Here is a 17,705-nt window from a genome sequence, read left to right as displayed (position 1 = left end):
ATCCCTGAAAATGACAAAATCCAAAAAAAAGGGAAATTTGAGAGCAACTCTTCGAGTACACGTGGAAATTCAGAAAGTGTTATCTAAAAATTCCCTCGTCCTTTCCTACATGCTTGTTGCCTTTGTTGTTGTACCCAGCAGAAATCAGTGAGAAAGCAAAATTCACAGAAACAATGCAGCATATTAAGAGTCCCGATCAGCCTATACAAGTGCAATACAACTAGCCCTGTAATTCTTACCGCTATGGAGAAGATAATAACATTGTACCACACACTTAAAACAACAAGGTCTTGTTGAATGAAGTGAATCTGGAGATTTAGTGTTTTTCAGCATTTTCAGTGTGACAGAGTTTTTTTTTAACGATGTACTACCGTTTAACAACTTCCTTGATAATATAGAGAAGTTAATTCTTGTCAAGGGAATTTAAAATTCTATTGATTTGTCAGATTAAAATCAACTTTTTGTTGTATACTTATGGTTGATTATAAGATTTAAGCTTAACATTGTCTATTGGTCACGATCCTTTTTTAATCCTCTCTAAAATGTTTAAATAATTATATCCAAAAAAAGTTCCTAATTTGTTGTGCAAAGAAATTTTCAATGTCAATATCCAGTGAACACGCAAGATTACATCATCTGCTGGATAACATATTTGACAAAGTTGACAAAATGAAGTTAACATAGGGAAAGGATTAAACCACACCAGGGATTGTTGGATCTCTGAATGGAGCTTTCTTCAAGATTACCGCTAGCAACATCATTTTATTATGCATTGGAAAAACTATGCATTTTAATCCATTGTACTCAAAGTATAATTAACTATATTATTACTGTATTATTGAGAGGTAACTATCAGCCTCAGAGTGGACTAATTGCATAAGGATTCACAATCAATCAACCAGTTACACCCTATTCATCCTCATATATCCCATGCTGTACTCATTGCACACAGAATGAAAATCACTACCATGCTCTTTTTGATATTATGCTTCCCCAAATTGCAAAACATTCTGTTTACCACAAGGAAACATTATCGATATATTCTCAGTGAATGGACATACCTGCTATGACCTTCTCTACTGCATATTCAAAATTGAAGGTGTCAACAGATTTCTCTCCTTCCCTGGCTGCATGTAATGCTGCTTCATTGCAAATGTTAGCTATGTCAGCACCTACAATAAAGTCAGAGAAGTACACAATTAAACCCAGACTCAAGTGTAACAATTATTGTGTTGCACATTTCTAATGCAATTTTAGATACAACACATACAACATACACTATATACAGACAAACAGAATGATAAAGATTACAACACTGAAGGCAGCAGTGATGTCCTTTGAATCTGTGCCAGTTCCACACTGCAGCCAGCTGGTCTCATTCCTCCACACTGGAAGAGATTTGCATGTTATTTTTGTCTCTTTCTATCCTCTCCCTGCAAACAATCCCTTTTCTCACAAATTCTGTTGCCAATCACCTATATCCCAAGTTCTCTGCTTTTTCTGTCAATAGGAAGTATCTTACATCTATTGTGTCCAGACCACCCAAATTTTAAGTAATGTGATCAGATCACTTTGTAATCTCCTCTGTTCCAAGGAGAATGCATGAACAGAAATTTGCTCCTGTATTCAACGGGATTATGAATGTTTTGTATCTCATACACCATTTTACTTTCATTGTTCTCACATCTTGAAGAGTTTTTTTTTTACCATCCTGGAACTTATGGAATAAGTCTCCACAGCTCTCTGGGATAGAGAAGTTGAAAGATTCACCATACTCATTAGAAATTCTTTCTCATCTCCATCCTAAACAGCCTACTTATCTTGATAACGTGAGATGTAGACTTTTCAGCCAGGGAACAATTCTTTCTGCACCTATACTGTCAACAGAGTACAAATCAAACTTCTCCAGTGTAACTCCATGTAACTGAAGTGCCGTGTTCCTGGAATCACGTAAAGAAATATTTTCTGCACCCACTTCCAGGCCATAATATTTTTACTGGACAGACCACTTCAGATGATGTTTAAGTAGTTTTATGGTCATTCCTCACAGCTTCCTTGCCCTTGTACTCTCTTCCTCCATTTATAAAGCCCTGGATTCCCATTTGGGTTTTTTTATCTGCCACTAGTAAATATTTACTCACACATACTCACAAATTCCTATCGTCTTGCAATTCTCTAAGAATCCTGCCTTCGAATTTATATTGCCTCATTTCATTCTTCCCAACTGAATTGTAACACTTTCCATCTTTCCGCAATAAATATCATCTGCCAGATGTCTGCTCAAACGAAACCAACATGTCAAATCTTGACAATTGTAAATGTTGAAGCCTTACCACTGAACCCTGGAGTGAGTTCAGCCAGTCGTTGCGAATAAAAGCTAGCTTGGCTTGATAACTTCAGACCTTTCAAATGCTGCTCAAAAATCTCCTTCCTCTCCTAAAAATATGAATGGAATAAACAAGTTAGAATTCCAGGTAGACACAAAAGATTGAACAACTCCCAAACCAATGATTTCTCTTGTCAATAAAGTAGAAAATGGAGAAGGCACAAAGAAACAATATCAAGTCACACAAACAGTCCTGAGCTGAAAATACAAATCGCCTTGTCTTCATTACTGCAAGGTCGAAATTCTGGAAATTACAACCTTACCACACAGACACAATACCATCAATATATTAACCGTAGTGATTTAAGGAGGAAGACGACAAACCTATCCTTCATAATCAGGCAAAAACAATAAATGCTGACCTTGGCAGCAACCTGCAAATAATAAAGAAAAATGCAAGTACTCCTGATGTTTATGATTTCGTGTTTTTTTTTTTTTTAAATAGGTTGAGCTGAAATGCAGTCAAAGTTCTTCAATAAATATTTTTAACCATTAGCCCACCAACCATAGCTTTAATTTTAAGAGTTCTAAATGTGAGAAACACCTCTTTATGATGTGCACTGATTTATTTTAAAACCAACACATCCTCAGCTGCGCCGCAACATATTTCCCCTCATTTCCATTCACTTGGTTTAAAGTAGAACCCAATTAAATGACAGCATTTTACAAAATTATTCCCACTTCAATCAAAATAAAATATTATTGCTTGGGTAAATTAAGTTGGAAATAACAAAGATTACAGACCACCTTTCTAATCAAAAGTATTGAGTGAGAAAGAGTAAATGTAGGTAAGATGGAGTAGCTTTGCACAAGTATAATATTTCCCAATATTAGCTAAGGTCTGGATGAACTTATGCTTTAGTTGAATTATTAAAATGCAGCTTCAAAAGGATAGCAAAAATAGTTTAAGAGTAAGTTGGTGAGATAGTAAATTAATAATAATAATAATATTTTGTGCTCATATACATCTGTACCTGCAATGTAGGAAAGTCAATAAATATGTGTCTGTCCAATCGACCAGGTCGCATCAAGGCATTGTCTAAAATGTCAGCACGGTTGGTTGAAGCCAGAACTATTACATGATCTGTTGTGCCAATTCCTGTTCAAAATAAGACAGTGTGCAATGTTTCAATTAGGCCAGATGGTTCTACTACAGGAAAGTGGCAGTGTTTCAAATATTTAAATATATACTGCATTAGATGTACATAAGCCATGCGTTTAACGTTCTGTGATATACAGTGTATCACATATTTCAATCAACAAACTTTTGGAATTCATGCTTTATATGCCATGTGTGGAAATAATCCCAGACAGCATTAATATTTAAACAGTTAAAATCTATCACGGTTGTCAAATCCTTCGAAGTTCTCACAAATATGTGATTGAGGCTACATTGGTTCTCTTAGTTTCGGATGTACTTTCAATAAGAATAAGCTCAATAACTCATGCTCTTCACCCTCAGAACAGAAGCACCATTATTCCAGAATCATAAGGACTACCAAGAAGGACACAAACATAACCATACAAACCAATCACTGTTTGATTTAATTTGCATTCAACACCAATTATTTATCATGCAATAGACTGCACATTTCTAACAATTTTCAGCAACAGAACATAATATTTAAAATAAAATAATGAATATATTACCACACAAGTTTGCAGCTCAATTGTACCAATGTGTAATACGAACCATCCATTTCGACCAACAGTTGATTCAATGTTTGTTCTTCTTCAGTATTAGCAAAACCAGACATGTTATTTGATCGTCTTTTGCCCACTGCATCAATTTCATCAATGTACACAATGCATGGGGCACGAGCTCGAGCTTCCTTAAACAAACTTCGTACTCTTGCTGCACCCAGACCTGCGATGAAACATTTTGAAATAATATTTTCCAGAGATAGTTAGAAACCTGTGTTTAAAAGGATAGTGATTCATGATATAACCATAAGTGCTTTCACTGGTGAAATAAGGTCCCAAATTATCATTTTTCATATAAGCAGAGCTGTCAGCACCAAAAAATATTGAGTAACCAATCACAAAATTTGAGTCTGAAGAAGGGTTTCGGCCGGAAACGTTGCCCATTTCCTTTGCTCCATAGATGCTGCTGCACCCGCTGAGTTTCTCCAGCACTTCTGTCTACCCACAAAATTGAAATCCCATGTTCATAATATTATTTCTGCAGGAAAACATAGAGCATACTGGGAAACCAGCATGAGATAGTACTAATACATTTACTTTAGTTTATTATTGTCATGTGTACAGTAAAAAGCTTTTACTTTATTTCAAAAAGACCAGACATTATTACAATCAAGCCATCCACAGTGTACAGATAAAGGGTAAAACATTTAGTGCAAGAAAAAGTCTGATAAAATGTGTAGGAAAGAACTGCAGATGTTGTTTTAAAAATTGAAGATAGCTGAATGGTTTCCAATGAGGTAGATGGTATTTGTTCATGTTCTTGTATTGATACTCAATGGGTCACTTTAGTTACGAAAACTTCAAAATTAAAGTTGTTGGCTCGAATATTAATCATCTTCCTTCTGATTGCAAGGATGTGTATTAAAATCTATATTTACCCACCGCAACGCATACTCCAGGAAGCTACGGCAAAATGGGGTGGAGGGAATGTTACATTATTGCAAATGCCACTGTTTAAATGAGGCATTAATCAAAGACCACCAACTGCCTGTAGATTTTTAGATTGAATGGACATTGTTATCGCATTGCCATTGGTAGAATCTCAGTGAATTTGCAAAATAAAGGCCTCAGAAAAAAATAATTGGTGCTGAAACAATTTGAGACTTGCAAAGCATGTAAAATGCCCTATTCAAATGCAAATTATTTCTAACATCTGGTAGCACTTTTGTAAAGAAAAAGTTTCTGAACATTATCTCCATTTTGTAATTATGGTCCGTTATGGTCTGACTTTTTGAAGTCTGTACAGCAAATATACTTGCTTTAAAATATTGCAATGGAACCCACCTTCAAGCCATTATTATCCCAGCCTTTTTAAACGCTAGTTACAACGCTTAAATACTATCTGAAGATTATTGTAGCATTCCATTTATGTTTGGAATTTATTTTCAGTACTCTTTCGGCTGAACATTAGCCAACTATAATCACTGCCACACATTCTGAGAGCACTTATTCATGCAAGCAGCTGCAAGTTTTGGGAGTTCCAAGCAAATCCAAAAATCCCAATCCTAATGGTCAAACTGCACTGGTACTTTCCCAGCTGTGCTCTGGTGCTGGACTCTGCATGGAGTAAAACAATGAATCAATTATGTGATTTCTCAGGATTTACAATAGGGAACATGTTCTTGGATCTTCACTAGAGTTATAGAGTGATAGTGTGGAAACAGGCCCTTCAGCCCAACTTGCCCACACTGGTCAACATGTCCCAGCTACACTAGTCCCAGCTGCCTGCGCTTGGTCCATATCCTGCCAAACCTGTCACATACCTGTCTATCCGTTTCCTAAACGTTGGGATAGTCCCAGCCTTAACTACCTTATCTGGCAGCTTGTTCCATCCATGTGAAAAAGTTACCCCCCAGATTCCTATTAAATCTTTTCCCCTTCACCATGAACCTACTGTATGTCCTCTGGTCCTCGATTTCGTTACTCTGGGCAAGAGACTCTCTGTATCTACCCAATCTATTCTTCTCATGATTTTATACATCTCCATAAGATCACCCCTCATCCTCCTGCGCTCCAAGGAATAAAGACGCAGCCTACTCAACCTCTCCCTATAGCTCACACCCTCTAGTCCTAGCAACATCCTCGTAAATCTTCTCTGAACCCTTTCAAGCTTGACAATATATTTCCAATAAAATGGTACCCAGAACTGAACATAATATTCTAAATGCAGTCTCACCAACTGCAACATGGCCTCCCAACTAGATTTAACCCATAACAGGAATACAAGTCTGTTCATCAGAATGTGAATTTTATTGCTCAGAGTAATAATAAAGGATATAAAAAGGCAAGCAACACTTCTAAAAATGTGATAATTTAAAAAGTAAAAAAATCTTTACTCTTTTTATTTTTTAAATTGAATTGTTTATTTTTAAATAGTTTTTAAATGATTAGGAATGCCCAGCAGATTTACAGCCATTGAAAAGACAGTTTAGAAAGAAGGCAAAGCTTGTGCATGTTGAGCTGTCCATTGAACATTTTCCATTAAATTTTATGGACAAGGCATAAGAAATAAATATCTTTAATTTAATAACTCTGCATCTTTCTTTGGAACTATTTTCTCCTCACCTCCAATCACTTCCACAAACTCTGACCCAGCCATAGCTAAGAAAGGAGCCTGGGCTTCAGTTGCCACAGCTTTTGCCAGAAGTGTTTTTCCACATCCAGGTGGTCCCAGCAATAAAGCTCCCTTTGGAACCTTGGCACCCAGTTGCAAGTAACGGTCCGGGCTCTGAAACAAAGCAATATACAACTTCACTTTCTTTCCTTTCCAAGTGATACATCACAGGCTTTTCTTCTGCTTATGCCTCCAAAAGTGCTATTTCGACAGTGAAATGTAATAAGAAACCAATGAACTGTTGGTAGAAGGAACTCATATTTGAGCTGATAGAAATACTACAGGATCTTCTATATTTAAGGAATGCCCTGGTTTCATTTGTCCAATATTTGTTTTCTGTTAATCATCATGATTTGGCATGTCTACCAGGACCGTAAACCTAAGCCAACATAAAAGGAAGAATAGAAGGAGACTGCATATGCTGCAATCTGGAGCAAAAGACAAACTGTTGGAGGAACTTGGCAGTCAAGCAGCATCAGTGAAGACAAAGGGGTAATTGACATTTCAGGTCATGACACTCGTAATTGTTATTTTCTAAAAAGAAAAGGCTGAAAGGCAGTCTGAAGTAGGAAGAGATCAGTATTTTAAATATATTTTGACAGCACAAACCAAAACATCAGAAGGTATAGTTTACTTAAAAATAAACCTTTATGCAGAAAATGGCAAGTTGATTCACATTAACCTGATTTTTCAACAAAGGCACATTTTTGTTAAGATGAAATGCCATAGAACTTTTCTCCCCGTCACCTGCCACCTCCATCTGGTTCCATATTTCACTCCTCGTCTCTCCTTATCTGACATTCTTTTGTCTCCTTTTCATCTCTTGCTTTTCAACATCCATCTTCCAATTAAATCCCGCTTACCTCCACTCATCTATCACTTGCCAGGCTTTGTCCTGCTCCCACCTCTTTTCCAGCTTTCTTCCCCCTACTACAAGCAGTCTGAAGAAGGATCCTGACCCAAAATGTTGCTGGTTCATGTCCTTCAGATGTGCTGCCCGACCCACTGAGTAATTCCAGCACTTTGTGGTTCTACACAAGATTTCAGCAGCTAACGTTCCTTGTGTTGCATTAGGGTTTATTCTTAATATCACATAAACATATTTTCATTGGGAAAGAACCAGATTTTTGAAAATAAACTTCAGTCCAAAATAAGAGAACATTATATTTTCCTTAAATATCTTTTCACAAGGTGGAAAATTCAAAATGTCTAAGAGATATTTAAATACTCCCAGTATCAAAAGTTTTTTGAATCAGAACATGTGTTCAGTTTACTTTACAGATACAGCATGGAAACAGGCCCTTAGGCCCACTGTGTCCCATCGATCACCTGTTCACACACGTTCTATGTTATCCCACTGTCTGATCCTCTCCTTACTTGATCGGGGCAATTTACAGAGGCTAATTTTCCTACAAACCCTCAGGTCTTTGGGATACTGGAGGAAACTGGAGCACCCAGAGCAACCCACGTGTTCACAGGAAAAAAGTGCAAATTCCACACAAAAGCACCCGAGGTCAGGATCAAACCCAGGTCTCTGGCACAGTTTGGCAGCAGCTCAACCTAGATGAACGTTTTTATACTGATAAGATATCCAAGCATTTGTTTTTTACAATAGTGTTTTTGCCAAAGATTATCAGAAAAAAAGACGCACTTGCTCATGACCACAAATTCCACCACCATGAATGACATCCTTCCTATAGCAAGGCAACCAAAGCAGAACACGCTACTCCAAATATGGCCTTACTAACGCTTTGTGCAACTGTAACATGCCATTTTAACTTTTATACTCAACAAGCTGACTGAAAGCGGCCAATGTACCAAAAGCCTTCTTCACTACCTCATCTACCAATTATGCCGCTTCCAGGGAACTGTGCACCTATACGTCTAGATCCCTCCGCTCTACAACACTCACACAGACACAATAAGCCACAAACAGCAATGGACCCAGCAACGATCCCTAAAGCATACCATTTGTCATTGGGGTCCATTCCTCTAGTCCAAAATAAACTTTCACAAAAACCTTTATGCTTCATTCCATGAAGCTAATCCCGTATCCATTCAGCCAGCTCTCCCTGAATGCCATGTGATCCAACCTTCCAGAGCAGCCTATGGCCTTGATCTATGGCCTTGCCTTCATCAACCGTCTTGGTTACTTCAAGATACTAAATCCAATTTGTGGAACACAATATCCCACATAGGAAACCATGGAAATAGCTGAGGCAGATACAATAAAAACATTTAAAAGTTATTTGGACAGGTACATGGAAAGGAAAGGTTCAGAGGGATATGGGCCAAACACAAGCAAATGGAATTACTTGGATGGGACATCTTGGTTGGCATGGACAAGTTGGATTGAAGGGACTGTTTCCATACTGTTAGACATTATAACTGTGGACCACCTCTTGCACCATCATGTACTGTTGTTTTCTAGGTGTGTTTTTACATTAATGTATTTTTCTTTTGGCTGTCTTGGATAATTTATGTATAATTCATGTTATTGTGTATTGTATGTCTCTATGCCACCCATTCTGCAATGGTCTGCATGAAGGAATCTATTTTTTGATTGTTCTTTTGCATTATTCCTTCACGGCAGAATTAGCAGAGCAGCATAGGAAATATATATTGAGCAAGACCTTTAAATCTTCCACCAGTTAGTCAAAGACAAGGCACATCTGCAAAATGCATTTACCATGCTGCAATAAGTTGTATCTTAACAGTTGGTTATTTCTAGAATCACATTGAAATTTAATCTGACACGAAGTTAAGTTATCACTGATCAATAAAAGGGCAACACAGTCCAGTTTGTTGTGTTATCCACTGAAAACTATGCATTTGGAGCATCTTCTCGCTTTTGTTATCTTCAATTCTTCTTAATTTGCTGATTTTCAAGCAGAGGAGGAAAACATTATTTCCAATCTGCAAATTATGTTATTATGTAAATACAGCATCATGATAAATTGTTGTATACTTATATGATATTTCAAAATATAACTCCCAACTCATTCATGCAGCTGGCAATGAGCAATTGTTTCATAGGGAACAGCAGGCGAAATTGGAACTTTACTGGAAATTGGAACTAAACATGGAAAAGGATTGTCATTTCAGATCTAAGCCAAAAGCAAGCTGCTTTTCAAATAGAATTTATTTAAAAAAATGAGTTTTCATACCTTCAGGTAATCGACAAACTCGTTAACCTCCAGCTTGGCCTCATGCATTCCTGCCACATCCTTAAATGAAACTCCTTTCCCAGACTTTCCATCCACAATTGTGAAACGAGCCATTTTTAGCTGATTCTATGCATTTGTTGAAAAACATAGCATTGATCAAAGGACATAAGCACCGTATAGTTCTACATAATAATCTTTATCAACAACAGGTACATTTTCTCCACAAGTGTTTTTGCAAATCGATTGGAAAATGTAGCTTTTATTAAAAACATATTTGAGTAAATCCACAGGTATGGTGAAAACTGGATTGTTTATAATAACAATAATACACATCTACTCCATAAAGACAGAATTTAGATAACCTTAATGTCAGAGTTACATCAGAATTACATCTTCAATATTTCAAGAAACAATGATTTAAACGAGTTTAAATGATTTGAATAACGAGGTAGAGCTCTACCGGCTAGCAGAATAAAGGGATATGGGGTGAAGGCAGGCACCTGTTACCGATTGTGGATGATCAGCCATGATCACAATGAATCGACGGGCCAAATGGCCTCATCCTGCACTTATTTTCTATGTTTCTAAATCCCAACATTATAAAATGAAGCAAAAAATGAAAGTAGCTTCAAGATTGCTGGGGCAGTGGGGTGAGGAAAGCGCTGGAGATCAGCTCTTGATAAAAGAAATAAACAAGTCACATCCAACTCATCCAGCAGCAACATGTGTCCTGCAGATGAAGAAACAGGATTATGAATTTCAGGATAATTTTCATAGCACATTTTAAAAATCCTCACAGCTAGAAGATTAAAATCAAAGATGTTTAAATCCTTGAGGCAATCTGTAGAACTGATGTTTGTATAGCAAACAGGTAACTCTCAGGAATGTATCAAAATGTTTTTCTACGGGGATTATGGCCACTCCCAAAACATCCAAAACATAATCAGAACACATAAATGACATTTAACAAAACAAAATGCATTTTGCAAACATTACGGCATCTCAATAATGAAAAAGATTCATATTCCACATTAAATGGTAGTTGCAAAAACCAAATAACACTAAAATACAAACTATGACTGGACACCCTAAATTAATGTATGTTATATAAGCATATGGATGATTCAAAGAAACTAAAGTTAACTTTATATTATTAAGCATACTTACAAATGCGCTAAATCCACCATCTCTTCCAGCCATTCCTGCAAGCCGAAATATGTACCACAGAATTGCCACTCCCACCGCAGCCATCCCCAAGGCATACAGTGCACTTTGGAGGAAAAAAGCTAATTATGAGTCCATTAATTACATTTTGACTAAAATCAGCCTTGCAGCAATTTCAATTACAAGCATGATAGCTACATCTTATTGAAGTTCGTTAGAAACATAGAAAAGCAACAGAGTGCAGTCATCTGGCTCTAGGAGCCTACTTTGCAATTCAATACCGTCATGGCTGTTCCTCTTTGGCAATATTATTGTTGTGTGCTCTCTTCTTACCCTTGATATTCTTTATCTTGAGCAAACTACCCTCCTTAAATATATTCAGCAACTTGGCTACCCCCACTTTCACAGGTTCAAACATCTGTGGAGCCCCAATTATCTTCCCACATTCTCCAAACCGATAGTTTTGTCTATTTTTGCTGAATCCTCCAGCCTGCTACTTTTTCTGTCAATTTGATGCAACTTCCTTTTGGATCTAACTTAACTTTTTATCCTTGACTTTCTGTAAATAAAATAAGTAATTTACACTAAAAATGTGTTAAACTGTTCTGTATTACAATTCTAAAATCTGATCCAATGTTTCCACATCTCATTTTGTCCTCTACTTTGACTCTCTATACCTATCGCCCTTACCCATTTGTATCCATGACCTAACATGCACAATAGACAAAGGGTAATTAAATCAAGGGCATAATTGTTAATATACATCTCCTGTGAAATACTCAAAAATATTTTCACTCCTTTGCCAACAGATGTCAAATGCAGAATCATTAAATTTCCTATTTAATCAATCTGAACCCAACTCGCAATGCACAAACAAATTTGATTTTGATGGACAAAATTGAAGAAACAATGGTAACATCTAGTTCAATCTTCCAAGATGCAGAACGTCAAGCTCAGAATGCTACTCTCAAAGCAGCAACATCTAATTCCATGAATGAGTTAAAAGTTTATCTTTCCTTACTTTAGAAATACATGTCCTCTTTCTTCAGCATGGGTATATCACTAATATGTGACCTATTGTGCCAATGTTTCTGTAAATTTCTACTTAGACCATGGAAATTATTCAGTTTCATTCCCCCCAGAACCTTTAATAATAAAAGATAAACTCACTTTCCAAAGAAACCTGTGCGTTTGTATGATACTGGGATCCTGTCCTTTCCATCAATCCCAAGCTCATTTTCAACAGACCGTAACTTCTCTTCAAACTTATCGATGTTTGCTACCTGCATTCGATACATCAAGGCTAATCGCTACAAAATAAGTTACAAAAGTTAAATGTCATCAACAAATATAAATAAACCATTGGTGATGCAACTTAATCTCTTTCCATCATTATTTTGTAGCTGTATTTTCTGAGATAACTTCAGTCTAATTGCAATCAAATAAGTTACAGATTTCAAAAGAAGAACAAACAAGTGGAAAAGCAAGCAGAGCAAAACATATGGATCTAGGCACTTAGTCATAATTATTCAACATCAACCCTCAACTAAAAATAAAGATGAGAGCAGAATCAGATCACACTGTTTTCTACATTGGAACAAGTGTGAGGCATTTCACGTTGGGAGGTCTAATGCAAGGGGAAAATGTACATTTAATGGCATAACTGCATTGGCGCAGAGGGTTCTTGGGTTCCCTTAAAGTGGCAATACAAGTAGATAGAGTGGTAAAGAAAGCAAATGGCATTCTTGCCTTCATTGGTTGGAGCATTGATTATTAGAATCATGAAACATGGTGCTGCTTTATAAGATTTGGTTAGGCCACATCTGGAGTATTGTATGCAGTTGTAGTCGCTCCAGTATATGAAGGATGTGGAGGTTTTAGAAAGGGTGAAGAAGTGGTTTACCAGAATAATATCAGGCTTAGAGGGTACAGGAAGAGGGAAAAGATTTGGATTATTTTCTTTGGAACATCGTAGTTTGAGTGGAGATCTGATAGAAGTATGTAAAATTATTAGAGGCATAGATAGGGTAGAGAGTCGGAATCTTTCCCAGGACAGAAATATCAAACACTACATAATTTTAAGGTGAGAAGGACAAAGTTTAAATGTGTGGAGGCAAGTTTTTTTGGGGTTTTTTTTACATAGAAGCAGTGAGTGCCAAGAACGTGCCGCTAGGGGGGCTGATGGAGGTAGATATGATAGAAAGAGACTTTTGGATAGGCACATTGGATATGCAGTGAATGGAGGGATATGTATTATGTGCAGGCAGATTGGCATTAGTCTTTCCATCAAGTTCAGCACAGACATTGTGGGCCAAATGGCTTGTGAACTATATCCTATGAACAATCTGCCAGCATGTTTCATCAATTCTTTCATGTTAACATCTTGGCAGCGTACAAAAGATATCTTCTGATTGTTCTGATATTGCTGAAGAAGGGTCTTGACCCGAAACGTTGCCTATTCCTTCTCTTCATAGATGCTGCCTCACCCGCTGAGTTTTTCCAGCACTTTTGTCTATCTTCTGATTATGAGATCATATGCATGACAAAAGTTAGTTATTTTGTAGTTGGGGAAAATATTGATTATCTTTGATTAGACTTCAGTAACATCGTTTTAGTTTAGAGATACAGCATGGATTTGGCCCACCAAATGCAAGCAGACCATCAATCATCAATTCACATTAGTTCCATGTTAGCCCCTTTCTCATCCACTCCGTACACCTTAGGAGCAATTTAGAGAGGTCAATTAACCTACTAACCTGCATGTCTTTGAGATGTGGGAGGAAACCAGAGTACCCATAGGAAACCTACACTGTCAAAGGGAGAACATGCAATTTCCACAAGGACAGCTCCCAAGGTCAGGATCAGACCCCTGTCTCTGGTGCTGTGATGCTGTGAAGCAGCAGCTCTACCAGTTGCATTGTGTATTTCAAATCTCTCCAAAAACTAATTTGCATTTTACAGACTATGAGAGTTTTGGTGTAGAAACAAGGAACTGCAGATGCTGGTTTACAAAAGAGACACAAAGTGCTGCAGTAACACAGTACTGTCAGACAGCATCTCCGGAGAACATGGATAGGTGACATTTCAGGTTGGGACTCTTCTTCAGACTGATTATGGTCGGGGGGGTTAAGAAAGCTGGAAGTGAGGAGTTTTGCTGTTGCCTGGTGATTCTGTACCATCGGTAAGAGAGTGAGTTACTTGAACTGGAAATAGTTTAAACCTTACAAGGAACAGGCCATTTAAAGTACTTTTCTAAAATCACTAGATTATTACAAAGTAGATATTTTCCTTCCAATTAAAAATAAAATGCACATAATTTCACAAATGTACAAGTTTTAATTTCAATAAAGCTCTAATTTAATTTAATTTCAATAAAGCTCTAACGAAACGAAAGACAAAAATTATTTAGCTCTGCCACTTGTGTAAGCAAATAATAGGTACAGTTATTCAGCATTGGGATACAGAGATTGAATGCAACACTCAAGTTGTGAACGCACTGCTTCCCATTTATGTCAACGATAGTGTGAGGCTCTTTGCCATTACAGGGGCTCCTCGACCTAAGATGCGGTTACATTCAGATAAACCATCGTAAACCGAAAATATCGCGTCGAAAACGCATTTAATACATTTCGATCATGTGACCGGAAGTGACGTGTGGCTCGCTGCCGTCACCGAGCGTTTGCCAATCGTAAAATTGAAATATTGCAAGTCGAAGCATCGTAAATCGGGGAGCACCTGTACACGTCCTAGAGTGCACAGAACATGACAATAACTGTAAACAGAAAATGCCTGAAGCAATGGATTTGGAATTTGGAAATAATGCAAATAAGCAACTATTAATTTAGCACTAAAAAATTGATGTGAAGCTTGCAAAAATAATATTTTGTCATTATTATGAATAATTCTCATAAATGTACCAGAGCTGCACAAATAGTTTCAGTAAGCAATTTAATTCTTCCAAATGCTTTTGAACGGACTTAAAAACCAAAATTGAGTGGAAATAACCTTTTTTTAATGTCCATTTCATCTTGCCTTACTGCCAAGAAATATTCAAGTACTTTATAGTTCATTTCCAATATCCTGACATTATTTGTTGCCCATCCCGAACTGGTGGACCCACATTCTTGAATTGCTGCATCTGATGACAGTATTGGGAAGGTCCAGGATTCAAACATGAAGACAAATGAATGGTCTGTCATCGGGTCAGGGTGTGTTTGATATTTGGGAGGTGCTGCTGACCGCATATTGCTTGATAGAAATAGTCGTGAGATGCAAATGAGCTGTTGTAGCTGTAGGTGAATATGGTACACACAGCTGCTGTTATGCATTTGGAGGGAGTACATACTTTGGATAGTGGGTAAGGTTCACTTAAGCAAATTATTTTGTCCTAAACAGCATCAAGTTTTTTTTGAGTGCTGCTATATCTGTGCTCATCTAAGCAAACTGAGACTCTGCACTTTCCTGATTTGTGCTTTGTAAATAATGGAAATATTGGTCCGTATTTGCTGCTGGGGGGGGGGGGGGGGGGGGGGGGGAGGGGGGGGCCTGAACTCACTTACATGATACCCGGTCTAATTTCCATTTTATCCAGAATAGACCCAAAATATTGGAGTAACAAGCACAATCTCTGGATACAAGGAATGGGCCGAGACTCTTCTTCCAGCACCTGCAGTTCCTTCCTGCACACTTTCCATTTTATCCATGCTATTTACAGTGAAATTCTGATAATCTGCTATTTAATTTTTCAGAAATCACAGTGATTTGTCATCTGGCTCACTGGGTTTGTTTCCAATGTACCCTTTAAACTTGATTCATGAGAAATGTATTACATTTTACTATAATACTGCGTAACATCTAAACCCATTCCTTCTCTTCAGAGTCGCTGCCTGTCCTGCTGAGTGACTCCAGCATTATGTATCTACCTTCGATTTAAACCAGCATCTGCAGTTCTTTCTTACACAAATTAATAAGTGTGTTGGGCGACACACTTATTATTTAACACGACAAACAATTTTCTGGTAGCACCCAGCGGGCCAAGTAGCATCTGTGGGGGGGAATTAAATTGTTGAAATTTCAGCATGAAAGCCAGATTTATGACATGTTGTTTAAGACTAGCACAATAAATTTCCTGTGCATGTCTCACTTAGGCAGCAAAAAACAAAATCTTGTTCAGTGAATTCACAAAATAAGAAAATCTTGTTTTTAAAAATCATTCTTACTCTTGTCCAACCTAATTCTATCTTGAAAGTTATTCCCAATTCTCCCTGTCACTACATGAGACTTTGGAACATGAAACCAGCTCCAGTAAGTATGGTAAAGTGACGATTTAAGCATACATTCTTCAAACCATTTTGAAGAGTGATAGTACACAACAAACTTATTGCAATATATATCCAAAGAAAATGTTTAACAGCTTACCGGTCTACCAAATACTACAGCTCCTGGGTGAAGGTAGATTTCTACAATATCACTCTCTGGAACAACCTGGACCCTGGCCACTTCACCCTTTGCCAACATCTCCTGAACAAAATCATTCCAGGAGATATTTCCTCCACTGCTGTTAATGGAGTTCAACAAGCTCATTATAACAGCTATTATAAATAAGGTCCTCAGTCGTTCTCTGTACATTTGATCCTCCCTCTCCCGTCTCCTTTTCTCTTCTGTTTGGAAAAGAAAAAGAATCATACCATGAAACCGGAAAGATGCAAGAAGGAGAAAATGTGTTACCAGTTCACTGGGTTCAATATCATTCACAGAATTTGTCTATCATCAGAACAAATGCTTTGATGGATTTAGACTGAAAATAAAATTATGATGTTTCATAAGAACATTAAAGATATATTTACTAATACAGAAGTAAAAGCTACATTGTGAAAATGTTCATCCTTAATCATTTTTATTACACTATATTGTATATATGGATCTCAGCTATTCTTGCTGTGCTACTTTGGTTTAGAGTTCTGTTGCTCTAAATTAGAAAGGTGAAGACATGAGTTTCATTTCTTCGCAGTCTACAATTCTCCACTTGTGCCACTGGATATTCATTTTCTCGAAGCCGCATTATCTGATTTGCCTTTCCCTTCAATCCTATCAATGGCTGCATTTTAAGCCCAGATTCTACTCAATGGAACCCCTACATGTTTCATTATGTTCTGTCTCTATCTGGACGATACATAATGGACGATTAAAGCAGCTTTGCTTACTTGAACTTTATTGGCTTTGTGCAGTTCATCTCTCTGCCTCTGTATCCTTATCTGCAACTGGGCCACGAGCCCAGTGTCACCTCTAAAACAGTCCTGGAATCCTACATTACAACAGTGACTACTCTTCAGATCTATTTTGTTAATGACAAAGTACTTTGAAATGTCGGATTGTGAAATGTGATACATCTATCTCATTATCCTTTCTCCCATTCCCAGTCCTAAAACCGTTTTCTTTTTACTTTACAATGGAACATGTTAGGAATTTATTTTTGTCACCTTTAAATAAAACATTTATTTTCAAAAATAAACAGAATATTTAACTACCTTCATCTTCTTCTGGGCTTCTCCCTTTGGATTTCTCATTCTGTTTCTGATCTCGAGATGATTTTGATGTGCTGAAGTGGTATATGCCACCTATGAAATCGAATATTTTAATCTTATAATGATGGCAATCTCTCCAAACTCTC

General features: G+C 37.2%; 1 protein-coding gene across 1 annotated transcript in view; it reads right to left on the bottom strand.

Annotated features, from left to right (window-relative positions):
* Positions 1 to 17,705, bottom strand: part of spg7 (SPG7 matrix AAA peptidase subunit, paraplegin) — a 48,898-nt gene that overhangs the window by 16,319 nt on the left and 14,874 nt on the right. Inside the window, exons 3-12 of the mRNA XM_055649023.1 lie at positions 17,563 to 17,652; positions 16,454 to 16,695; positions 12,206 to 12,345; positions 11,039 to 11,141; positions 9,872 to 9,997; positions 6,656 to 6,818; positions 4,080 to 4,253; positions 3,361 to 3,485; positions 2,334 to 2,436; positions 1,062 to 1,172 (exon numbers count right to left, since the gene is read on the bottom strand). Coding sequence (XP_055504998.1) covers positions 1,062 to 1,172; positions 2,334 to 2,436; positions 3,361 to 3,485; positions 4,080 to 4,253; positions 6,656 to 6,818; positions 9,872 to 9,997; positions 11,039 to 11,141; positions 12,206 to 12,345; positions 16,454 to 16,695; positions 17,563 to 17,652 — 1,377 coding nt within the window. The remainder of the gene's footprint in view (positions 1 to 1,061; positions 1,173 to 2,333; positions 2,437 to 3,360; positions 3,486 to 4,079; positions 4,254 to 6,655; positions 6,819 to 9,871; positions 9,998 to 11,038; positions 11,142 to 12,205; positions 12,346 to 16,453; positions 16,696 to 17,562; positions 17,653 to 17,705) is intronic.

This window comes from Leucoraja erinacea, chromosome 17, assembly GCF_028641065.1.
Source record: "Leucoraja erinacea ecotype New England chromosome 17, Leri_hhj_1, whole genome shotgun sequence".
NCBI lineage: Eukaryota > Metazoa > Chordata > Chondrichthyes > Rajiformes > Rajidae > Leucoraja > Leucoraja erinaceus.
Note: the sequence above shows the minus strand (reverse complement) of the source record. Positions and strands in the feature narration are given on the sequence as shown.